This window comes from Nasonia vitripennis, assembly GCF_009193385.2.
Source record: "Nasonia vitripennis strain AsymCx chromosome 1 unlocalized genomic scaffold, Nvit_psr_1.1 chr1_random0012, whole genome shotgun sequence".
In the NCBI taxonomy this organism is placed as follows: Eukaryota; Metazoa; Arthropoda; class Insecta; order Hymenoptera; family Pteromalidae; genus Nasonia; species Nasonia vitripennis.
In genome coordinates, this window is record NW_022279600.1 from 1,230,813 (window position 1) to 1,254,488 (window position 23,676).

General features: G+C 38.6%; 1 protein-coding gene across 5 annotated transcripts in view; it reads right to left on the reverse strand.

The window, feature by feature from the left end:
- Positions 1-23,676, reverse strand: part of LOC100679291 (nucleoprotein TPR) — a 344,349-nt gene that overhangs the window by 86,017 nt on the left and 234,656 nt on the right. For all 5 annotated transcript variants that reach the window (XM_031921530.2, XM_031921529.2, XM_031921528.2 and 2 more), the window contains one exon: positions 2,865-3,048. In XM_031921530.2, coding sequence (XP_031777390.1) covers positions 2,865-3,048 — 184 coding nt within the window. The remainder of the gene's footprint in view (positions 1-2,864; positions 3,049-23,676) is intronic.

The following is a 23,676-nucleotide window of genomic DNA, read 5'->3' on the forward strand; positions in this document are numbered from 1 at the left end:
GGATTGATTCATTGATTCATTGTTTTTATTGCGCCTTGGGGTAGGATCCTATCTGGCGTTAAGAATTACAATATTAGATACATGTTATAGTAAATACAATCGATATTGCGGGCGAAAAATAATTTGTTTTGCCTTATGGATATTGACTTGCGTTGACGTATGTACTGACCTACTTAATTATTAAACTTTTTATTATCAGATGATTTACAAAGAAAACTTAGGGACTATAACTCACTATAGGCTACGCAAAGAAATAAATCGTGATTATAGAAAAGTAAACTTACGACTACAACTTACGGCTACGCAAAGAAAAATATAATTATAATAGACAACTAAATGCTGAAAATCTAATCTATGATTATTCCTTCCTGCACCACGCGAGCTTCCCAGTCGGCTCGGTCTCGGGCGAGCAGTTCACGGTGGAGAAAGCGCTTAAACCCTGGAATGTTCTTTTCCGAGAACTCTGTTACGCCTAAACTATTAAGCAACGAAGAGGCTTAGGTGCAGAATGATTGCATCCAGGCCTCGGTACGTGGTGCGGAGTAGAGAAGGACCTGCGGAGGGTTTCGCGCCGAGCGACGTATCTCGGATTCCCAGCTCAAAAGGGAGAATCGTGAAAGAAGGTAGGCCGGAGATTTTCGCGCAAGAGCACTGTATGCCTGAACAGCGAGAAGGTACTCACGCCGGCGCTTTGCTGACAGCCAGCCAAGGGCAAGTCTGTGACGAGTGACATGACCACGGCGAGGGATATTCCCCACAACGAAACAAATGCAAGCATTTTGCGCCCTTTGCAATTTTAGGGTACGTGTCGCATCTAGGCGTACGCAGGGCTGACGTAGTCGAATAGAGGAAGAATCAGAGCCTGGACCAATTTCTTCCGGATTGGAAACGAGAGCGCTCGTCTATGAAACCTGAGCGAACAGAGTGCTCCGTGAACTCTCCGTGCTACGTGTCTAGCGTGAAGCTGCCAGTCAAGAGTCGGGATCCTCCAAAGGCCAAGATTTTTAGCCTCTGTGACGTAGGGTAGTGGCTCTCCGTCAACACAGACGTTGGGGATAGCAGAGAGGTTGATTCTTGACGTATATTGAAGGCTGCCAAGAATCAGAACCTTGGATTTTCCAAGGTTGAGCTTGAGTCTATTCTCGCGGGACCAATTTGCAATTACCTGCGTATCGTAGAAAATTTTCTCGATGCTTCGAAGGAGTTCACTGGGCTGACAGTGCACGTAAAGCTGTGTGTCGTTCGCAAACAGCATGTGTCGAGCAAAACGTAATGCGCGTGGGCCTAGGACGCTTCCCTGAGGTACTCTGGATGAGGCCTGCAGCCAATCATAAAGATTTCCACCCTCGTTAACCACTGCTTGTACATGATCGGCCACGTAGCTAAAAAACCGAGGCCGAACCGACGCCGAGGAGGGCTGTTTGAGTTGAGTGGCCTGGTCTAAAACCGGCCTGCCTGGGGTCCAGAAGGTTGTGAGCTTCAAGGTAACCCAGGAGTCGCTGCTGCACAATTCGCTCGACTACTTTAGAGGGTTCGGGCAATTGGGCTATGGGCCTAGTGTCAGTCTCGGTAGTCGGTGATTTTACCTTCGATAGAGGAAGGATTTGTGCCGGAAAAGATGCTGAAATTAGTGAGCAATTCACTAGCGCGGTGAGGGGCTGAACAAGATCCGGAAGGGCTGCACGAAGCATAGGTACGGAGAAACCGTTTATTCCTGTGCCCTTAGATTTTCCTAGTTTCAGTGCATCCAGGACTTCATGCAGGCAGCATCGAAGTCGGCATCGGTGAGTGGAGGGCACTGGTTCACCATATTTGCGTAGTGGATATTCAGTGAGTCGGCGCTGAAAATGGTGAGAGGAGAAGGCAGTGAGCTGTTGGAAACACGAAGGTTTCTGAATTCGCGCCACTGCGCGTTCAGATTGAGGGCATTCTCGAGTTTGCTCGCGATATACGCGTTTTTTGCCGAGTCTAGCTCGTTAGATGCTAGGCTCTGAGGCATTTGTATTCCTCAACGTCGTCATCGGTCGCTGACTGTAGAGCAGTTTTGTACTGCTTGTCACGTTGTAAGAGATTCACACCTTTTTTTTGCACAAGATGATTTGGATTAGTTTTAGCACATTTGGATCAGATCACATAGCATGGGAAAAAGTCGTTGAAGTATCATACCGGCTTATTCCTTGAAAAAATGTACAGCTTTCACATCCTTTTTGGAACTAACCCCGCCATTTTCATTCAATTTTTCGCACTATTATTATTATTATAATTTTGGAGGGAGAAACAAGGAGATACCACAAAAATTATTTAAAAATTCAAAATCTGCCGTGTTTCTTGACTATTAGGCTACAACTAGGTATCTACGAAAATTAGATACTTGAAGAAAGATGCATAATGTGTTACCCTAATACACAGTCTGCCTTTGTTTCTAAGTGCAGTATGGGTGTGGGGTACCATTACACCACTACCACCGTAGCCGCCGTAAGCAGACACTTACCCCCAGATCTGACTACGTCTAGACCGAGGGTCTCCTCTCATCGGCTTCAGACCGACACGCTGCCTGGCGAACCACCATTTGGTGTTGGTTTGGACAGACCTTTCTAGTTCTTGTCTTTGTACGCTCTCCTTATATACTTCAGTTTTAACAGTAACCAGTGTTGTCATTATCTGGACCCGTGTGAATCCTCATCCATCGATTCTATAAATGCAGTACGGGACCATTCTCGTACCTGCAAATGGGTACCTACCGTAATGTTCGTACTCAATGCCATAAAGTCAAAAAAATTGGTGTATGTTATATTAAATATAAAGCTGGTAGATTAAATTTCACAGAAAATACCTTATGAATATCAAATTAGAGAACAAAATACCTTCTGTGATTAGTGGGTTTTCTGAATCAGGAATAATTTCAACTAGATTTCTTTCAGATTCATCCATTTGCACGATTCCAACAACCGATTCAGCTACTTCAACAGCACTTTCTGCTATATGTATTTGCGATTCAGACAAAGATGGTGTTAAAATATTCTGTTCATCAAGTGGTCCACTAATAACCTGCAAAAATTTGACACATTTATTCATTGAATCTTTTACATTGCTGCATATCATATGGCACAATTAAAAAACACATAAGAAAAACATTTTATTGTAATGAAATATTTAGTAAACACGAAGTAATCGTACATAAATTTACATAGTTTGTTTCTGTAAAATTATTTATAATTGTACAGGCATATTTTAGAACAGCTTTCTCCATTCTTCTGGGATCCAATCGACTTGGTAATGGAAACGTGCAAATCTACGGCCGCCATATTACCAGAAGAAATTTTACATTTTTTTTACATGCATTTTTATGCAGAATGTTTATTAGAAAAATGTCCGTCGTCCTCTTGCACATAAATCGTTTTACAAAAAATAAAGTTATTATTACCGGCCGCCTCCGCGGGTCCACACTATCTTGTGGAAATAACTAACTCGACCGAGCCGTGCCTTCTGCACGCTTGGCACTAGCTACCCACACAAATTATAATAAACGTGAGAGCCACGGGTTAATATGGCTGAAATTTACTGATTTTAAGTAATAGGTATAAAAGTCTGATTTCTAAAAGCCTTTTTATTAACAACAATTCGAATACAATAATTAATAAACAAAAAGATTTTCAATTAATAAGTAAACAATAACTTAAAATCAACAGAATGTTTAATAATAATCAATGGTTTATCTAAAAATTCTATTTAATTGTATCCTTATATAAAAATAATTTTATTATGATATGTTGTTTAAATTATGTTAAATTCATCAAAGTTTGATAATATTATTTTTTTCCTAGTTAGATCGATAGTTGCAGGTTCCTGCAGTATCCGTTTATTCCAGAAAAAGCACGCCCCAAGCGAGAAGGGTTGCGATTGAAAATACGCCTAAAGAGGCCCCAAGACGATTAAAGTGCTCAGTGTAAGGAGCCAATGATGACGCCAGAGAAGCACATCCACTATTACTGTTGCGCCGTGCAATGCAGGTGAAATGCTCAGTGGAAATGCGGACCGATTCCAGCACCAGGTAGTCTACGGTAGAGACTGAAGCCGACAAATATGTGTTCAAACTTTTTCGAAAAAGGAAGTAAATCACGTCCAGGAAATGCTAGTGTTGAAGACTCCAATGACTGTGGGAGCAACATACGACATCTGAAAGCACAACTGATAGGTGACGATATCGAGGGAGATTACGTCACCGCCGAAGGACTTGGCAGAAACGTCAGAAAGGCTCAGATTTGTAGAAATCGCGTTGCTAACTGCCTACAAAACAGTCGCAGCACCAATTATGCACGATAGCAAATTAGACAGTGCCGACGAAGAGTGCCCACAGATCTTTGAAAAAAAACTGCATAGGCAGCGTTTGGGGAAGGGAGAACCCTCATTATCCAATGGTCGATGGATATATATATATATATATATATATATATATATATATAAGAATCTTCTAATACGGACATCTCTCCCTCTCTCTCGAAAAGAGGAGATACTTGAAGCTCGTCAAAAAGGAATTGGGGAAGAGAACATCATAGAATAATCTACGATAAGATGTCTGCAAAAGATGTACGGTGACACGCAGATTGCAATGATACGAATATCAGCTCAGATAACGGCTATGATCACTTAGCTACAGAAGATCAGAATAAGATGGGTCAACTGTAGGATACGGGTGGCTAACCGCAAAAACGAACCGCTTAGGTGTTATAAATGCCTAGGTTTTGGACATATCAGCAGGAATTGCACGTTAACTGAAGATAATGTGAGAACCAATCCAACTGTGTACTCTGCAAAGGAGGCACAGGTGGGAAAAGTGACCACGCAGCTGGTAGCTATGCATGCCCAGTTTACCAAGCTGCAGAAGAAGCCACTGACAGACGAAGAAAATGAAAATAGTGTATTTAAATATAAATCACTGCGCGACTGCACAGGACCTACTGAGTCAGTATGTTCGTGAGAAAGAGATCGACATAGCCATCGTCTATGAACAATACAGAGATCTGGACAAACCATCGTAGGATATGGACAGTACTGGTAAAGTGGCGATATGGGCATGCAGAGACGCCGCTTTCCAGAAAAAAAATGACAAGACGTAATGAAGGATCTGACGGGCTAAGGTCGCTGGCGTTCACATTTACAGCTGTAAGCTTCTGATCCTAACGCGTCGATAGAACAATTCAGGCAACTGTTGGATCGGCCAGTACAGAATGCTGTAGGAAGAAAACCAGTACTGATAGCAGGCGATTTTAACGCCTGGGCAGTAGATTGGAGCAGCCAAAGGACGAATGAAAGAGGACGAGCGCTATTGGAAGCATTCGCCCTCCTTGACTTGGTCTCAGTTAACCAAGGATGTTCTTACACATTTCAAAGAGGAGACGCAGGGTCCATCATAAATCTCACATTTGTTAGCAGCTGTCTGATTGGCTGAGTTAGATCGTGGACGATGAGCGATCATTACACAAATAGTGACCACCAAGCTATAATAATGGAGATAGGAATATTAAAACAGAGATCCAAGGGGAGGGTAACGACAAAAAGAGTCGGTTGGAAAACGAAGGATTATGATAAGGTGACATTCCTGCTGGCTAAAGAAAAATTACAGCTGTTTGGATTTGCGAATGATAAGTCGAGCAGGTAATAGAAAATATTACCTAAGCCTGCGAAGCAACAATGCCGAGGAGGGCTCCCAATAATATATAACCACCGGTATACTGGTGGGATAAAGAAATTGACGCTGCCCGTAGCAAGTGTCATCGAACCAGAAGACGGGAACAGCGGGCTCGGAAGAAATACTATAAGACTGGTCGAGGTAGAGAAATAGTAGACGCTCTAAACAAAGAAATGAAAGATGCTAAACGGATACTCAAGAAAAAAATCCCAGAAAATAAACGATGGTGCCTTAAAAAGTTGCAGAACAAGGTTGAGCTGGATCCCTGGGAGCGACCGTACCAAGTAGTAATAAAGAAGATAAAGGAAGGTTATATTCCTCCTGTCAAGCGCCCGAAATTTCTGGAACGTATTGTGACCACCCTTCAGCTTAAAGTAACAGCTATTCTTGAAGCGGAGGCAAATGACGAAATCATTCCAACATTCGCCACAGAGAAATTACTGACTGCATGCAAAAGAATTGGAAACAACAAGGCTCTAGGCCTGGATAGCATACCCAATATTGCATTGAAAGAAGCTATACAGATATGCCCCGATGTCTTTGTAGACCTGTATAATTCATGTCTCGAAATTGAGACGTTTCCTAAGAACTGAAAGAAGCAACGCCTGGTACTACTACCAAAAGGAGATAAGCCACCTGGAGAATCTGCCTCATACAGACCACTCTGCATGCTGGACACCCCGGGCAAGATTTTAGAGCGCATAATCGGCATTAGAATGGACCATGTCTTTGAAGAACCAGGTGGACTAGCGAAATATCAATACAACTTTAGAAAAAAACGCTCCACTCTGGACACCATAAGCTTAGTAGTCGACACCGCTAAAATTGCAATAGAAGGAAAGAGATTGTAAAAAGAAGTCAAGAAGTACTGTGCTGTTGTTACACTGGATGTTGAAAATGCGTTTAACTTAACCAGCTGGGGCAAGATACACGAGGTACTATGAAAAAAAGGCAGGGTCGAAGATTACTCTTAGCTAGTGTAACTACGTCATATATGTTATACGGTGCCTTAAGATGGGCGGACGCTATGTTGGTGAAGTCCTGTAACTGTTAACAGTTTATAGGAGAAGTGCATTGCGGGTAACTTCTGCCTGTAGAACAGTATCGGAAGATGCAGTGTGCGTTATCTCAGGTATGTCGCCTATTGACCTTTTAGCAACAGAACGAAAAAATATATACAATGAAAGTCGGCGTGGTGACAATACTTGGAAATTCGCAAAGGAACAAACCTTAGCTGAGTGGCAAAGACGATGGGACTCCAGTGGAAAGGGGCGATGGACGCAACGCCTCATACCACGTATTGCTGGCTGGACCGAAAGATGACACGGGGAAGTGAATTACTACCTTACGCAATTTTTGAGCGGACATGGGTGCTTTCGAGCCTACCTACAGTGCTTTAAGATAGACGACAATCCAAATTGCCTAGTATGTTTGGAAGTAAACGGAGATGCAGAGCATGTTTTGTGACTGTTCGCGATACGAAATGGAACAAGACAAACTCAACTGTTACCTTCAGACTAGGGTGACCCCTGAGTCAATGATGACAGTTATGCTGGCGTCGAAGGATGGTTGGTGCGCAGTTAACAACTACGTGAGGACTATTCTCAAGAAGGTTAGAAATTACGAAGAGAACAAAAGGGAAGGACAAGGCGAAACAGCTGAGTAAAATTGTTGCTAGACAAAGGTTACTAGGTAGTAGATACGAAACGCTCCTCGGACTGATGCAGAGAAACGTATGTCACAGAGTTAGCTCTCACTCCCCTGCCCGATGCAGAGGAACGTAGGAGTTAGGGCTGAGTACCTCTAAGTGTTCCTCAGACTGATGCTGAGGAACGTAGGTAACTAAGTTGTGCCCAGACTCCATCACTTGACGCAGAGTGTATGCACTCAACATAGTTGCCGGGGTTAAGTCTGTTCAGAGGATGACCGGTCGATGCTGCTCGAAGTAGACGACCAGACGATGCTGCAGGAAGCAGACGACTGGACGATGCAAAATAAAGTAGACGGCAGGATGATACAGAATGGAGAAGACGAGTTTGATCCTGAACCTCTAATCACCTTGGTGGATTGGGGATGTATGGAAATGTCAAACTGTATAGGAGAAGCCAAATAGGCTAGTTTACGGGCCCTACGGAAGTATTGTTAAACGATAGTACCTGTGGGGATCTGGTGTCGGAGGGCCACTTATGCAGAGCTTGCTCTGCCATATAAAAAAACACACGTACACACACACTGCACCGGGAAGTCAATACCCTGTATGTGGCGCGTTCCCTGGGTGACGGATAGGGGAATGCTTATCAGCACGTGGAGGTTTTCTCAACGTGTCGAAGGATAAAGCAGAAATAAAATATGCTTCGTGGACCCAACAAGCTAGTGGAAAGAACCCCAAAAATAAACCACATATGGATAGTGAGTTTGCAATAACACTACGATTTCGATAGGGTGAAAGCCCCGGAGGCCGTCGCTGGCTCCATTGATTGGACGGGGGGGGGGGCAAACTCACTCAGATGCCGCAGAGGATAGTCACCTGACCTCTGTAGCACAAAAAGATGCAGATGATATAGAATTGCAGGTAGACGCAGACAGTGATAAAAAAGCTGCTTGCGAATCGCACAGGGATGTGCACTTGGATCGCCTTAGCAGTAAAATCAATGACTTAATCAACAATGTCAAGAACAGGAACAATGTGCACAAATAGATTAAGGATTTTGTCCGAAGCATAAGGGCAAGCTATAGGAATCTCTGCACAGCATATAATAATCTACAGCAATGCCAGCATCTGGGAACCCGAAAAAAGGAAACCCTGACAACCCCGAGTCTTAGACCTCGAAAGGCGGGTACAACAAAAAAAGCCCTAACTACTCTGCAGGATAGGAATAGAGGGAATAAAGAAGAGGACGATTAACCTGAAAAGGCAGCGTGGCAGGCAGTCGCCACAAGAAAGTCAAAGAAAAAAGAAAAAAGCAAGTAAGGAGGATAAAAGTGTCCCTGGCGTCACCAACCAGAATAAGACCAGCAAGGACAGATTGTAGCAGGCAAGCCCGCTAGTCCGGATGATCTAATTATCAAGGCTGCAGAAGGAAAGAGCTATGCAGACATTTTGTCAAAAATGAAAGCGGCTCCTTCACTTAACAAGCTAGAAGATAGTGTAAACAAAATACGCAGAACAGTGCCGCTATACACAATCACTGACCAAAATTCATGACATTTTACTACATAAATAAGTGTTTTTATTTATTTGCCACGGCTTTGTGAAAGATCCGGACCGTCTACTTTACTCTATCGAGGCTTAAAATGTACCTTAAACAAACCCCCTTAGACCTAATGCAAGACATTTCTAAAAAATATTAATTAAACGTTGTTAGAAACAAGTATAGTGTGAAAAACAATTATTAAATTTATTAGCTACGTATACAACTTATGGATAATATAATATTTAATTAATAAATATTTAATTAAACATGCCTTCTCAGACCTAATGACATTTCTAAAAAATATTAATTAAATATTATATTATCCATACGTTGTATACGTAGCTAATAAATTTAATAATTGTTTTTCACACTGTACTTGTTGCTAACAAAATTTAATTAATATTTTTTAGAAATGTCATTAGGTCTGAGAAGGCATGTTTAAGGTACATTTCAAGCCCGGGTAGAGTAAAAAAGACGGTCCAGATCTTTCACAAAGCCGTGACAAGTGACTAAAATCACTTATTTATATAGTAAAATGTCATAATTTTTGTTTAGTGATTTTGTATGGTATATATGATATTTCTCGGTAAAAATAGGGTATAGTGTAAATATTTACAGTAGATATTTTTTGTTTTTTAATTTACGTAAAAAGACAAAATTTTTATCGGGCGAATATTTTGTTGTTTTTTGTAGGATTTAACCTAGGCTGGACCCCTTAAATCTTTTGTTGAATCAACTAAAATGTTACAGTAGCGACTTCCAGTACGAAATAAAGTTTGTAATGAAAATTTCAATGTTAATTAATGAATATAAATTTACCTACATAATAGATTACAATTAGAATAAGGTTAGGAAGTGAAATAAGCACACGATTTGATGATATCTAGTTAAACTAACTAATACATATTGAAGTTAGAATAATATCTGTACAAAGTTTATATGATTTGCATGCAGTGAGCTTCATTTTACTTGACCGTACCAAGTCATAAATTTTTATTTAATCATGTCATACTATGTGATTGAAGAAATTGATAGACATTGCGCATATTAACATGATAGTAGTGCAAAATGCCTTGTTTAACAAGACTAAACTAAAAATAAATCCATTGGAACACTCACTGTGGCTTCGAGTATATTAAATAAGAATTTCACGTTTTTCTTGGCATCGGTGATTTAGACCAAAGTTCCAAATCAGTCAATTAAAGTAATAACACAATAAAGATTGCTTGGACTCATTAATTACCTCTTGGCATTTCCAAAAAGAGTACACATAAATATCTTTTGATTTACAGTTCAGAAGCTATTCAAAAGATTATTAATTTAATTGGGAGATCAAATCTTGAGAACACAAGGTCTTTATTGATTACAAAAGGTGCGACTTGCCGTCGCGAACTCTTGTCCCTGTCTGTCCCCTCTCTCGCGCGGACGCGAGGGACTCACGCGCTCGGGCTGCACTAGCGCCCCCATCGTCGTCTCATTACACTACTGACATAGCGGGCGATTCAAAGAAAAAAAAACCACGCTTACATTTTTTACATCCTCCCACCTTGAGTCATAGACTCAACAAAATAAATATCGTTTTACAAAATAATCGCATACAAATACTTAAAAAAATTATCGCTTACAATTGTGTACATTTTGGTTTCTTTACAATACGCCCACTTCTTGTTCTAAGTTCTTTAGCGCCGTCATCTTTGTCCGTTTTGACACAATTCGATTCCTTTGGTGAATCTCCACACTGACCATTCTCTCTCAATTTTTCGCGTAACATATTATTTGTGTCGATATTGTCAGGGATTTCAAGCGGATAGATGCGTTGTACTGGTCGTTTGAAGTTGCCTGTACTTGTCTTTAAAATAACTATCCGATTTTTTCCATCTCGCTCTTCGATCAGTTCTTCGATTCGTGCCAAAGGCCAATCTATTCACTTACGACTGTCGTCGCCTACCAGAACAACATCACCCTTTTTGAGTTTACGCGATTCGGTAGTGCGAGGTTTTATTACAAGTTGGCTTAGGTATTCTTTGCGAAAGCGACATCTTAAATGTTCCATTAATTCTAATTTATACTTATATCCACATTTGAGATCAACTTGATCAATTATATCAAGATCGGGTGTTTCTGACTCTCTTAAGTCACGTAAAAACATAGCCGGTGTAAGTGGTTTTAAATCATTCGTTTCGTCGGAAAGGTACGTCAAAGGACGGGAATTCAGAGTGTTCTCACACTCGCATAATACTGTACACATTTCCTCATACGTGAGACAAGCCTTCCCTAAAACTTTTCGCAAAATATTTTTGAGCATACCTATCAGCCGTTCCCACCATCCGCCCCACCACGCTGCGGTAGGTGGATTAAAACGCCATTCTATACGTTGTGCGCAGCTATACTGAGAAATCGTGTCCCAGTTTAAATCCTCAAGTAAATTGTTCGCGCCTACAAAATTACTCCCATTATCACTGTACATAGTAACCGGTCTGCCACGACGGCCATTAAAACGATGAAAACTGCTCAAAAATTCTAGTGTCGACAATGACGTCACGAGTTCTAGGTGTACTGCTCGGTACACTGCACAAGTATACAAGCATATCCATGCCTTCCGCCCTTCACGTAAAAATAGTGGACCTGAAAAATCCACTCCAGTTATTTCGAATACTGCGGTATCTTTAACACGATGTAATGGCAGAGGGGCTGGATCTACTTGCATTGGCTTAGTGTTAAATCGCTTACATCTTACACACTTTTCTATGATCGAACGAATTGTTTTTCTTGCTTTTAAAATCCAGAATCTTTCTCGCAGCTGGCACATCATGCTTTGTACACCGGCATGACACATGTTTTCGTGTGTTTCACGGATTAGCAATTCGACTACTTTGTCTTTATTATCTAAAATAATCGGGTATAAAAACGAAAAATGATCATCCCGCTCAAAGATTTGTGTTTTTAATCGAATTAGGCCGTCAGTATGTACAAAAGTTTGTAGTTTTGCTAAACGAGGATCTTTTTCTGATTTAAACGTTTTGCGTTGTACAAATCTCAAATATTTTAACTCGGCTCTATACATTTCTCCATAGGTCAATCTCTTATCACTATTAGTCTTAAGATTACGCTTAAAATTAATAAATTTTATTATAATAGCGAAAAATCTGATTAGTTTAGTATAAGAGGAAAATTGTTCTACTATCTTTAATTCTGTTTGACTTTCTTTACTAAACACCGAAAACTGAATTGACCTTTTTAATTCGCTCTGAATTTCTTTCTCATATAAATTACCTGTCATATTTGGCCAACTGTCTTTGTCTCCACGGAGCCAGTCTGGCCCCTCCCACCAGCGAGAGTCGAGCAGTTCCTTTGCTTGGCAACCACGTGAGGGAAGATCCGCGGGATTCATCTCTCCCGGCACATAACGCCATTTCCCGGACTTAGTCAGATTGCGGATCTCGCGGACTCGGTTCCAAACAAAAATACCCCATTGACTATCGCGATTTAGCCAAGCTAAGACTGTGGTTGAGTCGGACCAATAAAACACCGGTACGTCATCGAAGTTCGACATTCCCCTTATTTTCTATGCGTAAAAATGATACTGCGGCGTACGCAACTTGACTCGCATCACAAAAAGTGTGGAGAGACACGTTTCCTGTGCCGAGTTTTCGAGGGATAGCTATATTTTTCAAATAATGTAGTTGTTTGACCCAATTATGAAATCTTTGTTCAGTGTCCTTATCTACAGGCGAATCCCAGTCCTTTTTGGATTTCCATAATTCTCTTAATAATAGTTTTGGTAGTAAAGTCACTGGTGTGGTAAATCCAATTGGGTCAAACACTCGGTGTGCTATCATTCAGACAAAATCATTCTCTTATTAGTTATTAATACATCTATTTGATCCAAAACGGTTGGATTTATTGAAAGATTATGCTGTGTTTATCTAATAAGAGACCGAGTACTGAAGTCGTCCGCTTCTCACTCGAATCGCGCGTATACTCCCACCCTCTTAAATCAAAACTACCATTTTTCATAACCTCTTTTGCCGTTGAAGTGAACAAATCTAATTCTTCTACTGATTTTACACTCGCGAGACAATTATCTACATAAAAAGACTTAGCCAATTTTGTAATTGCTTTCGTAGACCATTTATGATTAGGATCGTTCAAGATGTTTGAAATGTGTAATTTAATTACAGCTCCTAATAGAAAAGGACTGCAGGTGAGGCGAAAAACTACTCGTCTATGCCGGAATGACTTCAGTTCTCCATCTACATACCACAAGAATCTTAAATAATCTCTATCTTTTTCATTAATTTCTATTTGTAAAAACGCTTTGCGAATATCAACCAGAACCGCGATTTCGTGTTCTCGGAATCTGAGCAAAGCAGTTGGAATCAACTCAATTAGGTTAGGCCCTTTTTCGAGACAGTTATTCAATGACGGTTTATCCTTCTCGGCTGCGGAAGCGTACAAAATCGGTCGTATTTCCGTAGTACTTCCTTCTTTTATAACTGGACGATTAGGCAAATAATGTGCTATAGCGGTCAATTCAGCTTTCGGTACCACCTCTATAATCCCTTCATCACACCATTCCATGAAAACATTCGTGTACTTGTCAAAACGTTGTTCATTTTTTAATTTTTTAGCGGTTTTTTCCACTCTTGTCAGGGACAAATTGAAATTGTTCGACAAAGGAGCGTGATCTTCGATCCACGGTAAATCTACTGAGTAACGACTATTCTCTTTAAAACGAACTGTTTTAAAAAAATGATCTTTTACAGATTGTTCTCTCAAAAAACTGTCAGATTTTTCGATAGGATCCCTAATACCTAAAACGTCTAAGCTCCATAAGTCGGAGATACTCGCTTCTGTGACAAACATTGATACGACTGTACTCCCAGCGTCTCTTCGCTCGATCGCGGGGACTTTGCCTGAAATTGTCCAGCCTAATTTGGTCTCTATGGCCGTAAGGCCGTTCGACAAATCAAACTTTTTTCCCGTTAAAAGTTTACCGAAAACATCTGCACCTATCAAAAGGGCAATTGAATCGTCACAAGTTTTTTCTGTCGAGTCTAAAGCGGATAAAGTAATATGCTCTCGTTCTAATTCATCAAAGCCAATCTGCTTTTTTGATGTGCGCAATATTCTCGCAAATAACACGCTGATCAATGGCTCGTAAATTACAGGCATAATCCCCGCTAATGTTTTTCAAATGAACAGTAAAAACTTTGTGTGTCTGATTCTCAGAACTTGCGCCTCCGAAAAGCTTGTGTACTATTTCCTTACTACCTATGGATTCGTAACCTAAATATTCCGCTACCTCTGATCGAATATAAGTTCGCGTGCACCCGTTGTCAATCACAGATCGTACAATCTTTTGTTTTGATTTCGAGTACAACACGACGCGCAACGTTAATAAATACATTCGGGAAGACTGCATAAATTCGCGAGACTCTGCTCTGTAACAGGTTTGTCGGATTTATTCGTATCATTCGAATTCGTAAGTGAAGGACAAACTAAAATCACGTGCCGTTTCCCGCACCATGCGCAACTTATCTTTACATGACAATCTTTCGAACGATGTCCACGCATGAGGCATTTGTAGCAACAGCCATTTTCTCTAATTAAATTTTTTCGAGACTCCGTCGACATTCTTTTAGCCTTTTCGCACGACGCGTTATCGTGCCCTTCTCCGCAAAATATACATTTCTTAGTTTTTACCTCATTTGAATATAAAGCGCTGGCTGTTGGTAAATTCTCCGACGACGCGAGTTTCCCCTTGCTAGTGTCCTTTACCTTGTTTTGTCGGTCGCCTCCGTTCTGCATCGAAAACCCACTAGTTGGCATTTTTATCCGCTCTTCGTTTTCCACTTCCAGTTGTAAGAATTCCAGTAGTCGCGTCAACCGATCTTTGCTTTCGGCTTCCCCTCCGGCTCCCCCTGCCGCTTCTCCGCTGGACATCGCCCGCTGCCAAGTTCGTAGAATTTCCTCGGGCAACGACGACTCGACGAGTGGGTACAACATGGTAGCGCACTCCTTTGTTTTGATGCCGAGCGTTTCTAGTGCTCGAACGTGTGCCGACACTTTATCATAAATATTTGCTACACTGACCTTCTTCCCTTTATTATTGGAATTTTGTAACACTAGTGAGAGCAATTCACGCGTGTAATGTTCCACTAGCAAATCATCCCGACCAAAACGGCTTTTTAAGGTGTTTAAAGCCTTTGTGTAATTTTCGGCAGTAGTCGGAAATCCTTCAACAACACTTTCAGCCTTCGATCCCTTTTCCATAGCTTGTTTTTGATATGCGAGTTTATCTTCATTAGGAATCGAGGCGTCTTTCTCGATTTTTTGGAAATGCGACCAAAACTTCAACCACTCACTTATACTACCTTTGAATGTTGGGATTTCTAATGTCGGTCGTTTGAACGGGCGTTCAGTACGAGAAACACTTTCATTGCTATTTGCGTTGGCTGCATTCGAGTTTCGATTCTCTTCTAACCCCAATAGTAGCATTCTTGCAGTCAAATAGTCTTCCTTGTACGTTTCGTGGGACTCAATTTCTTTTTCGATGTCCTCCTCACTTGTGCTAGAAGCAATCAGTAATTCCACGAATTGTGTCTGTGTACACTCAAGTTTCGACATTCTCGATTCCAGCAACTGTAATGCTACGGACCGATCCTTAAAAGAGATATTCGCGTTGCTGTACTTTTCACGAAAACTGTTCAGCGACTTAGTGAACGCCGATCGTTGCACTTTTCGCGCCTTTTTAGCGGCTTCCATTATTTCTTTTATACACACAAGTCCCTTTGAATCGATAGTTATCCTCGATCCGTCCTGTCACGGTCGCCAGATGTTGTAAATGGGTACGGATCACTGAGGATGAAAAAATCAAAGGGAGATCAAATCTTGAGAACACAAGGTCTTTATTGATTACAAAAGGTGCGACTTGCCGTCGCAAACTCTTGTCCTTGTCTGTCCCCTCTCTCACGCGGGCGCGAGGGACTCACGCGCTCGGGCTGCACTAGCGCCCCCATCGTCGTCTCATTACACTACTGTCATAGCGGGAGATTCAAAGAAAAAAAACCACGCTTACATTTTTCACAAGCACTGAGGTAGTTAAAACGAGAAGGTTTTAACTCTAGAACAACATTAAATAAGAATGATAAACTTGAAATCTCGGCTGTGTATAGGTCTCATGGTTTTCCTAAATCTGAATTTATACTAGATATTATTATACGTAATTTCATTGTGGAACCTTTAACACAATTTTAATATGTGTATTGAAAAAGCGATCCCACCGGATACTTTGAAAAAAGCTGACGTTACACCGATACACAAATCAGGTGCAAACTATAGACCGATCTCATTCATATCAAATTTTGCTAAGATATTTAAGAAGATTATATATAATAGAATCTACGACTTTGTGGATAAGCACAACATAATTTCTAAGCACCAATAGAGGACAGACACTGGATCTCCTCTCAAGCTCTCTGGTAGACAGATATCAATTCGTAAAGGTGAATGGAAATGAGAGTGATTTTCTATTAATTAACGCGGAAGTCCCACAGGGTACTATCCTGGAACCACTGCTGTTTATCTTGTGTATTAATGATGTCTTGAGCGAGATCCCCCTAGAGGCAATTATGGCCTATGCGGATGATATGGCAATTGTTGCTACTGGTGCTAGTTGGGATGATGCCCAAGCTAATATGAACGATTATTTGAGAGTGGTATCTAAGTGGTAAGCTTTTAATAAACTTTCGTTGAATGTCGATAAAACTTTCTCCATGACTTTCGGTAGCTACGTGGATAGTGTCCCAGGACAAACGTATATTAAGATAGGTGATAAGTAAATTTCTAGAGTAGATAGTGTCAAATATCTTGGGATAATCCTTGACTATAACCTAAAATGGAACATGCACATATAATACCTAGTCAACAAAGCAAAACACCTTGTATATATTTTACCACCCTTGATATACAGCAGAAATTGCAAAAAAAAAATCTGAAAATAGTCAATAGAAACAATTTTGTAGATTTGGACTATCCTCTAAATCTTGAACAACTTTTCTATTTCGAGGCTCTAAAATTGCACTATGATAATCTCAAAGCGCAGTTTCTAATATCAAACAGTGTCACTAATGCGTTACCAAATCATTTTAAAACAGTTGATATCTTGAAATATGCTCAAATAAAAAAAAATAAAATTTAGATTAAGGAAAATTGCTGAACAAGTTTTCCGTGTTTCAAAAAAAAAAAAATTAACAAAAGATTATATAACGTTAAAAATAATACTGATAAAATCTAAAAACTTACATACTAAAATACTTACAACTAAATAAGTATTATTTTTATATTATATTTCCGGCCCTGCGTTCAGGTACCTCCGTGTACCTCTATGGGATTTATGAGTGTATATTATGCTCTGTAAATTTTGTCTGGATAAATAAATAAATAAATGTTATTTGAACTTTTACATCTAGATAAAGCAACGTATAATTGACTATTGAAAAATAATTTCTCTTAAATATATTCTAATAGTATCGGAACTTTGTCTTTGAGATTTATTAATTATCATTGCAAATGCTTAAATGATTGGAAATTGTTTTCTGTAAACGATAAATAGTAAAGATGTAAATCTTCACTTTCTCCTGTAATTATTTCTGCTTCTATATTGTATTTAAATAGTCTTAAAACTTTTAATCCAGTACCGTTACATAAACCATTAGTTGTACTTAAATTTTTTTATTAACATTATAATAGCATTAACTTTTAATCTTAATTCGTGAGATGGAATACCTTCTTTGATATCATTCAATACTTCTATTGGGTAATTTAAATAAATATTTTGGGAAGTTTGATCAACACCTCTATGTGTACAATAATCTATACTGTAATAAGTTTGCATTTTACCTTTTAATAAATTTAATATTTCATTATAAAGAATAGCAATATCCTTATTGTGAGGAAATAAAATTACTTTATTTATTGTATTGGTATTATCAGAATTGATACCATTATACACATTTAAACAAACATCATTGGTTATCAAATTTTTGGGTATTATAAATTTACTTATTTTTCCTTTACCTATTTTTAAAAAAAATGAAGAAAAATCAGTATTTTGTGATCGCCTATTTAATGTTAGGTTCATAACTTTAAATAGTGATCATAGAGTAGAATATTTAATTGTTTCTTCTACTATTGCAGTCTTATGACTGTTTTTGATTACTGGTAAAATTTGTCAAAAATCTCCTCTAAGAATAATTAAATTTCCAGGGAACGGACTATTGTTGAGGGGATGTCGACGCGAAAGCTTCGCAAATCCACCACGGGGTATTTTGTATTTCCAAACTTCTAAAAAAACAGAAAGTCCAATCGAATTTTTCTTTTGGTAGAACGATTCATTACACTTAACACTACGGCGCTACAGACTCGGTTTTTTATTTGCAAGCTTTATTTGAAAAGTTTTATGTAAAATTAGATTTTAAGGTTGGCGCTGCAATCGCATGAGTACGACGAAGAACGCGTAAACATCTGTTCGTATTTCCAAGATTTTAGAATAACAAAAAGTCCGATGGGAATTTTCTTTCGGTAGAACGATTCATTAAACACTACGGCGCTACAGACTCGGTAATTTTCTTCATTTTCCTAGCCTAACCTACTACTAGAAGTTATGTAGTAAACAAACATGATATAATGGCTAATAAGTGGTTTTACATGCAAATTTGACACTTATAACCTAGTACATTTCATGTCTACCGATACGTATCGGTACACAGAGAATCACCCATTGTACAGGGTGTTTCATTTTAATCCGACCACGACAAAAAACCATGGAAAAACTAATTTTAACGAAAAATGACCTTAACAAAAGTTGAAGGGGGTAAAGGGGGCCATCGAATGACACAAACACCTATGACCTTGAACTCGATTTTCAAGGTCATTTGAAGGTAATTGTGATTTTTTTAAATAGGAACCTCTATTTTAGACCTTGGAATCGGATAGAGCGGAAAAAATTACGTCGCAAAGGATATTTTAAGTTTGCTTTGGTGACCTCGAGAAGGTCAATTAAAGGTCAAATAACAAAAAATCTGCTAAACAGCTGTTTGTCTGGTTTTATTTTACTGATGTCGAAAGATGACCTTGACAAAAGTTGAAGGGAGCAAAAGGGGCCGCGTAATGACACCAACACCTTTGACCTTGAACTTGATTTTCAAGGTCATTTGAAGATCATTGTATTTTTTTAACGGGAACCCCTATTTTTGACCTCGGAATACGGAGCAGCGGAAAAAATTACGTCGGAAATGACATTTCAAGTTTGCCTTAGTGACCTTGAGAAGGACAATTCAAGGTCAAATAAGAAGTATCAGCCTAAGATTGTTTTCCTTTCAATTTTTTCGTAGAATTATCATTTTGTTATTGTAATAAACATTAAGAGAATAATTGACTTAAAATGTGATTATGCTTTGCTGACTTCAAAGCCATTTTGTAAGGTCAAAAGTGCAAAAATGCAATATCAAATGTTATGTGGAGTCCATATTTATATCCTAACTTTAGTGTTGCCCAGGAACAACGACGTGGACGTAATAGGATTGTGTTCCCTTTGGGGGGATATATATATATATATATATATATATATATATATATATATATATATATATATAAAATCAGTATACTTGTCTAGTATACCCTCAAAAAAAACAGAAAAAAATTACCAGACTTCTTAGTACCCTCAGTTCCAAGGCCAAGCCATGTCCGTTTCATTTTTTTTTTATTTCAACACTATACGTACAATGAAACGGGCATGTCAAGTTACGTAGTAATTATCTTGAGAGTTGTTCCTTGCTTCATTAGGATTAAATATAATAAACTTGACTTTGTTTGATTGATCTAAGTTCTTTTCTATCTGTGATTTCGTTGCGGAATATATCAAACTCGCCTAACCTTTTACTTTTTTAAAAGTTAATTTTTTTTTAGAGATTTATGTTTACAGTTATGTACCAGTTTGCAACGCTGGGTGCTTTTATATGATATTTAATGCGTAACTGTTTTTTATATAGAAACAGGATAATACATTATAATTTGAAGCATTTTAAATTGTTTGGATTGGTTTCAACCTGCAGTTAAATAATTTTCATGCGAACTATCCAACTTGTAATCAATTGCCACCCAAGGAAAATATTTATTTTATGTTATGCTTGATCTTTTTATTCCGAATTACTTTTATTAATATCTAATTGAATATGATCAAATTATGCCATTACACGAGTATTTAGGCGTATGAACTGTAACGGGATTTCCGGGAACTAATTCGCACAAAAGTAAAGCGACGAGGAGGATTCGACCCTACGTCCCCGAGATCTCGGCGCGTGCTCTAACCACTGAGCCAACGACGCGCTACCCTGCACTCGCGCGACTAGCTCTTACGAGCAGTGTACCCGCCCGTTACAGAACTTATACACTTATATAAAATAGCTTATTATTTATAGACTAGCAGGGTCACCTCACTCCTAACGTCGCTCGGTTGATTAGGTATATATATATATATATTTATAGCTTAAACGAAAATTAAAAAGTCATAAAGGTAAATAGATAATAATAATAACTACAAAAAAATAAAAGGTTACGCTATTAAAAATTTAAATAAATGTTCAATAACAAAATTATATACCATGTTCGATTTTGATCTCGATGAATCAGCAATTATGGCGAATGATTTAGGTAGCATGAGTGAAATATGTGAATTCTGTATTGCTAAACATTTCAAATTTGAAATATTATGTGATAAAAAGTTTTCTAATGGTTGCAATATCACTTACCGTTTACGTTTAATAGTACATTACACAGCTAGGGGCGAAAGTTAGCTTTTTCAAGCGAGGATGATGATTGGCCTGCGGCGCCCTCGACTCCCACTCGTGCTCAATCATCATCCGAGTCTAAAAAAGTCAATTCCCCTCTCGTTGTGTACCGTGCTTTTTATAATCAGGGCATCGATAGCGTTCTTTTTAGCCTGCCTGAAAAAGCAGGATTTTGAAAGTTTTGAAAATTCTAAAAATTTGAAAATTTTAGAGGCGAAAGTGCTGTCTACTTCCACCTCTAAGAAAAAAACACTTCCGCCTTAAGATATATGTATAAGTGTGTTTGGGGGTGTTCACATGTGCACATACACACAAAAAAAATAAAAAGGCCTTTCGCCCAGGCTTGAAAAACTCGACTTTCGCTCCACTTTTTCGTAGGCGAAAAGCGCGTTTTCGATGTACGTGATATGAAAAAGAATTAGTTTCTGAAAATATTGACGAAATTAAACACTTTTTAAATAATATTAGGCAATACAATAATGCACTTGCTTTCGCAAGTTTTGGAGCTAGAGAACTTTGAGTTTAATAGTACAGAAATTATAATAATATATTTAACACACAATTCTGATCATGATAAATATACATATAACGCAGCTAAATGTATTTAAGTAGCTGTGGTATTTGTAGGTGAAAATGTCAATCACCAGAAGATCGAGATGTATGTATATATTCAAAACATTGAGCACCTAAAAATATACCGTACATTAGTAAACATGTAGATCCTATGTCATATCCACTTATGCATCCTAATGGAGGTTTTGGATAGATGTCGAATATTATTAAAAAATAAAACTAACAAACACAATATTTTATTGCTCCAATTTTACTGTCATAATTCCAGCATTAGAAACGATTTTAATCCTTACTAAAATTTATTTGTATTAACAACAATACATTGTTGATGCTTGGGTAAAAGTTAAAGGTTTACGATTATATTTTTTTAAACAAAAATCAACACCAATTAATGACAGATTTATACAAAGGTGTCATGCATCACTTAAAAAATAAAAGTAACGATGACAAAGTGAAAATTGGAAAAATGGTTATATTACCTTCAACATTTTCAGGAAGTCCACGATCGTTACAACAAAGCTTTTCACATTCAATGACAATAGTTGGAAAGTATGGTAAACCAGATCTTTTGATTACTATGACATTTAACCCAAAATGGAAGGAAATTAAAAAAAAAAATAAAAAAAATGAATCAGCTATTGATAGACCTGATTTAGTAGCAAAAGTTTTAATGCAAAAGTTGATTTATTATTAAATAAAATTCTTTAAAAAAAACATTTTGGAAAATGTATTGCATATACTCATGTAATTGAGTTTCAGAAAAGAGGTTTACCACATATGCACTTGTTGGCTTTTATTTCTAAAAATCATAAACTGAACAATGCAGATGATGTTGATAAACTTATAAGTGCAGAAATACCTAATGAAATGAAATATCCAAAGTTACATAATATCTTTAAGCGATTAATGATACATGGCTCTTGTGGTAAAAATAACTTAAATTCGTTATATATGGATAGCAAAACAAAAAAATGTACTAAAAACTTTTCGAAATAGTTCAATTAGCAAACTACTTTTAATTGCTATATTAATGTTAAAGTATGTTAAACTATTCAATGTGTCAAATATTTATTTAAATATTCTTATAAGGTGCATGATTGTGCATTTATAAAAATGAGTCAAGATAATAATGAAAACGAATGTGAAGAAAACAATTTCAACTACGATGAAATAGAGCAATATTTAAATACAAGATATGTAAGCCCTCCAGAAGCAATGTATTGTCTACTACAATATACAATGTAAGTTTTATCACGCGTAATTTACCGATTATGTTAAGTATGTTAATATACTGTTATGTCCGGGTCAGTTCACAGACATAAGTACACACTATTTATAAAAGAACACACAAACTCAGACTCTTTATTTAATACATAGAATACGTCTACTCTCAGCAGCTGTCACAATCAGTCTAAACATAAACGACAACATCCGCGACGTCGTTGATCTCGTTGCTAAGGTCGCTATGCGCGATTCTTGGTGTTCGAATCGCGCAACGTTCAGGCTCGGTCACAACATTACCCTCTCCTTTTCAGATTGTCGTCCCGACAATTATAACCATCCATCCTTCAAGCGGGTTGATCCTCTTACAATCCAATGATGACTTACAGGAACTGACATCAACATCCTCTACCTTGACCCATCCTAGGCATCAAGTTACCGAGCAATGCTTACAGACGTCATTCCAATCATTACTTAACAGGACTAAGACGGACCCGTCTCTTGAACAATCTACTCTAGTCCCTGCTCCGGTTGATCCTCTTCGAACCAATGATGACTTACAGGAACTGACCAACGTCCTCTACTTTGACCCCACCTAGCTATCAAGTTACCGGCGCTTACAGGTGCAGGCTCCAATCATCACTTCCAGGAACAAACAATAAATCGATTTAATCAGTCATTCAAACTGATTAATCACAAACGATCCAGCCATCCAAGCTGGTTCGAATTCAAGCATTAAGCGGTTGAATTCATCATCAGTCTAATTCTTTCTTCGGACATGAGTGGGGAGTTGACGCGCCATGGAACCTCTCCTCAAGTCCCTGCTCCGGTATTCACCTTCGCGCTCACGGGAAAAACCATGGCTCAAAAGAACCGTGAGCAGAGTAGTCTTCATTAGCCGGTTCAATTTGGTCACATTCGGGTCGGTGTGTCTCAATCAGGTGAAGTGTCTTAATCAGGATCTTTCTTCTTTGTCGGTATACGTCATCACAGGGTCATTCTTATCCAGCCTCCTCCATGGAACGGCATGGATGTGAACGATGTTATCATTCGTATTCGACCTCCTCCATCAAACGGCAAAAATCTTAATGACGTCATCAGGAATTCAAGCAGTTCAATCAAGGAAACTCTTGTTCTAAATCTTGTG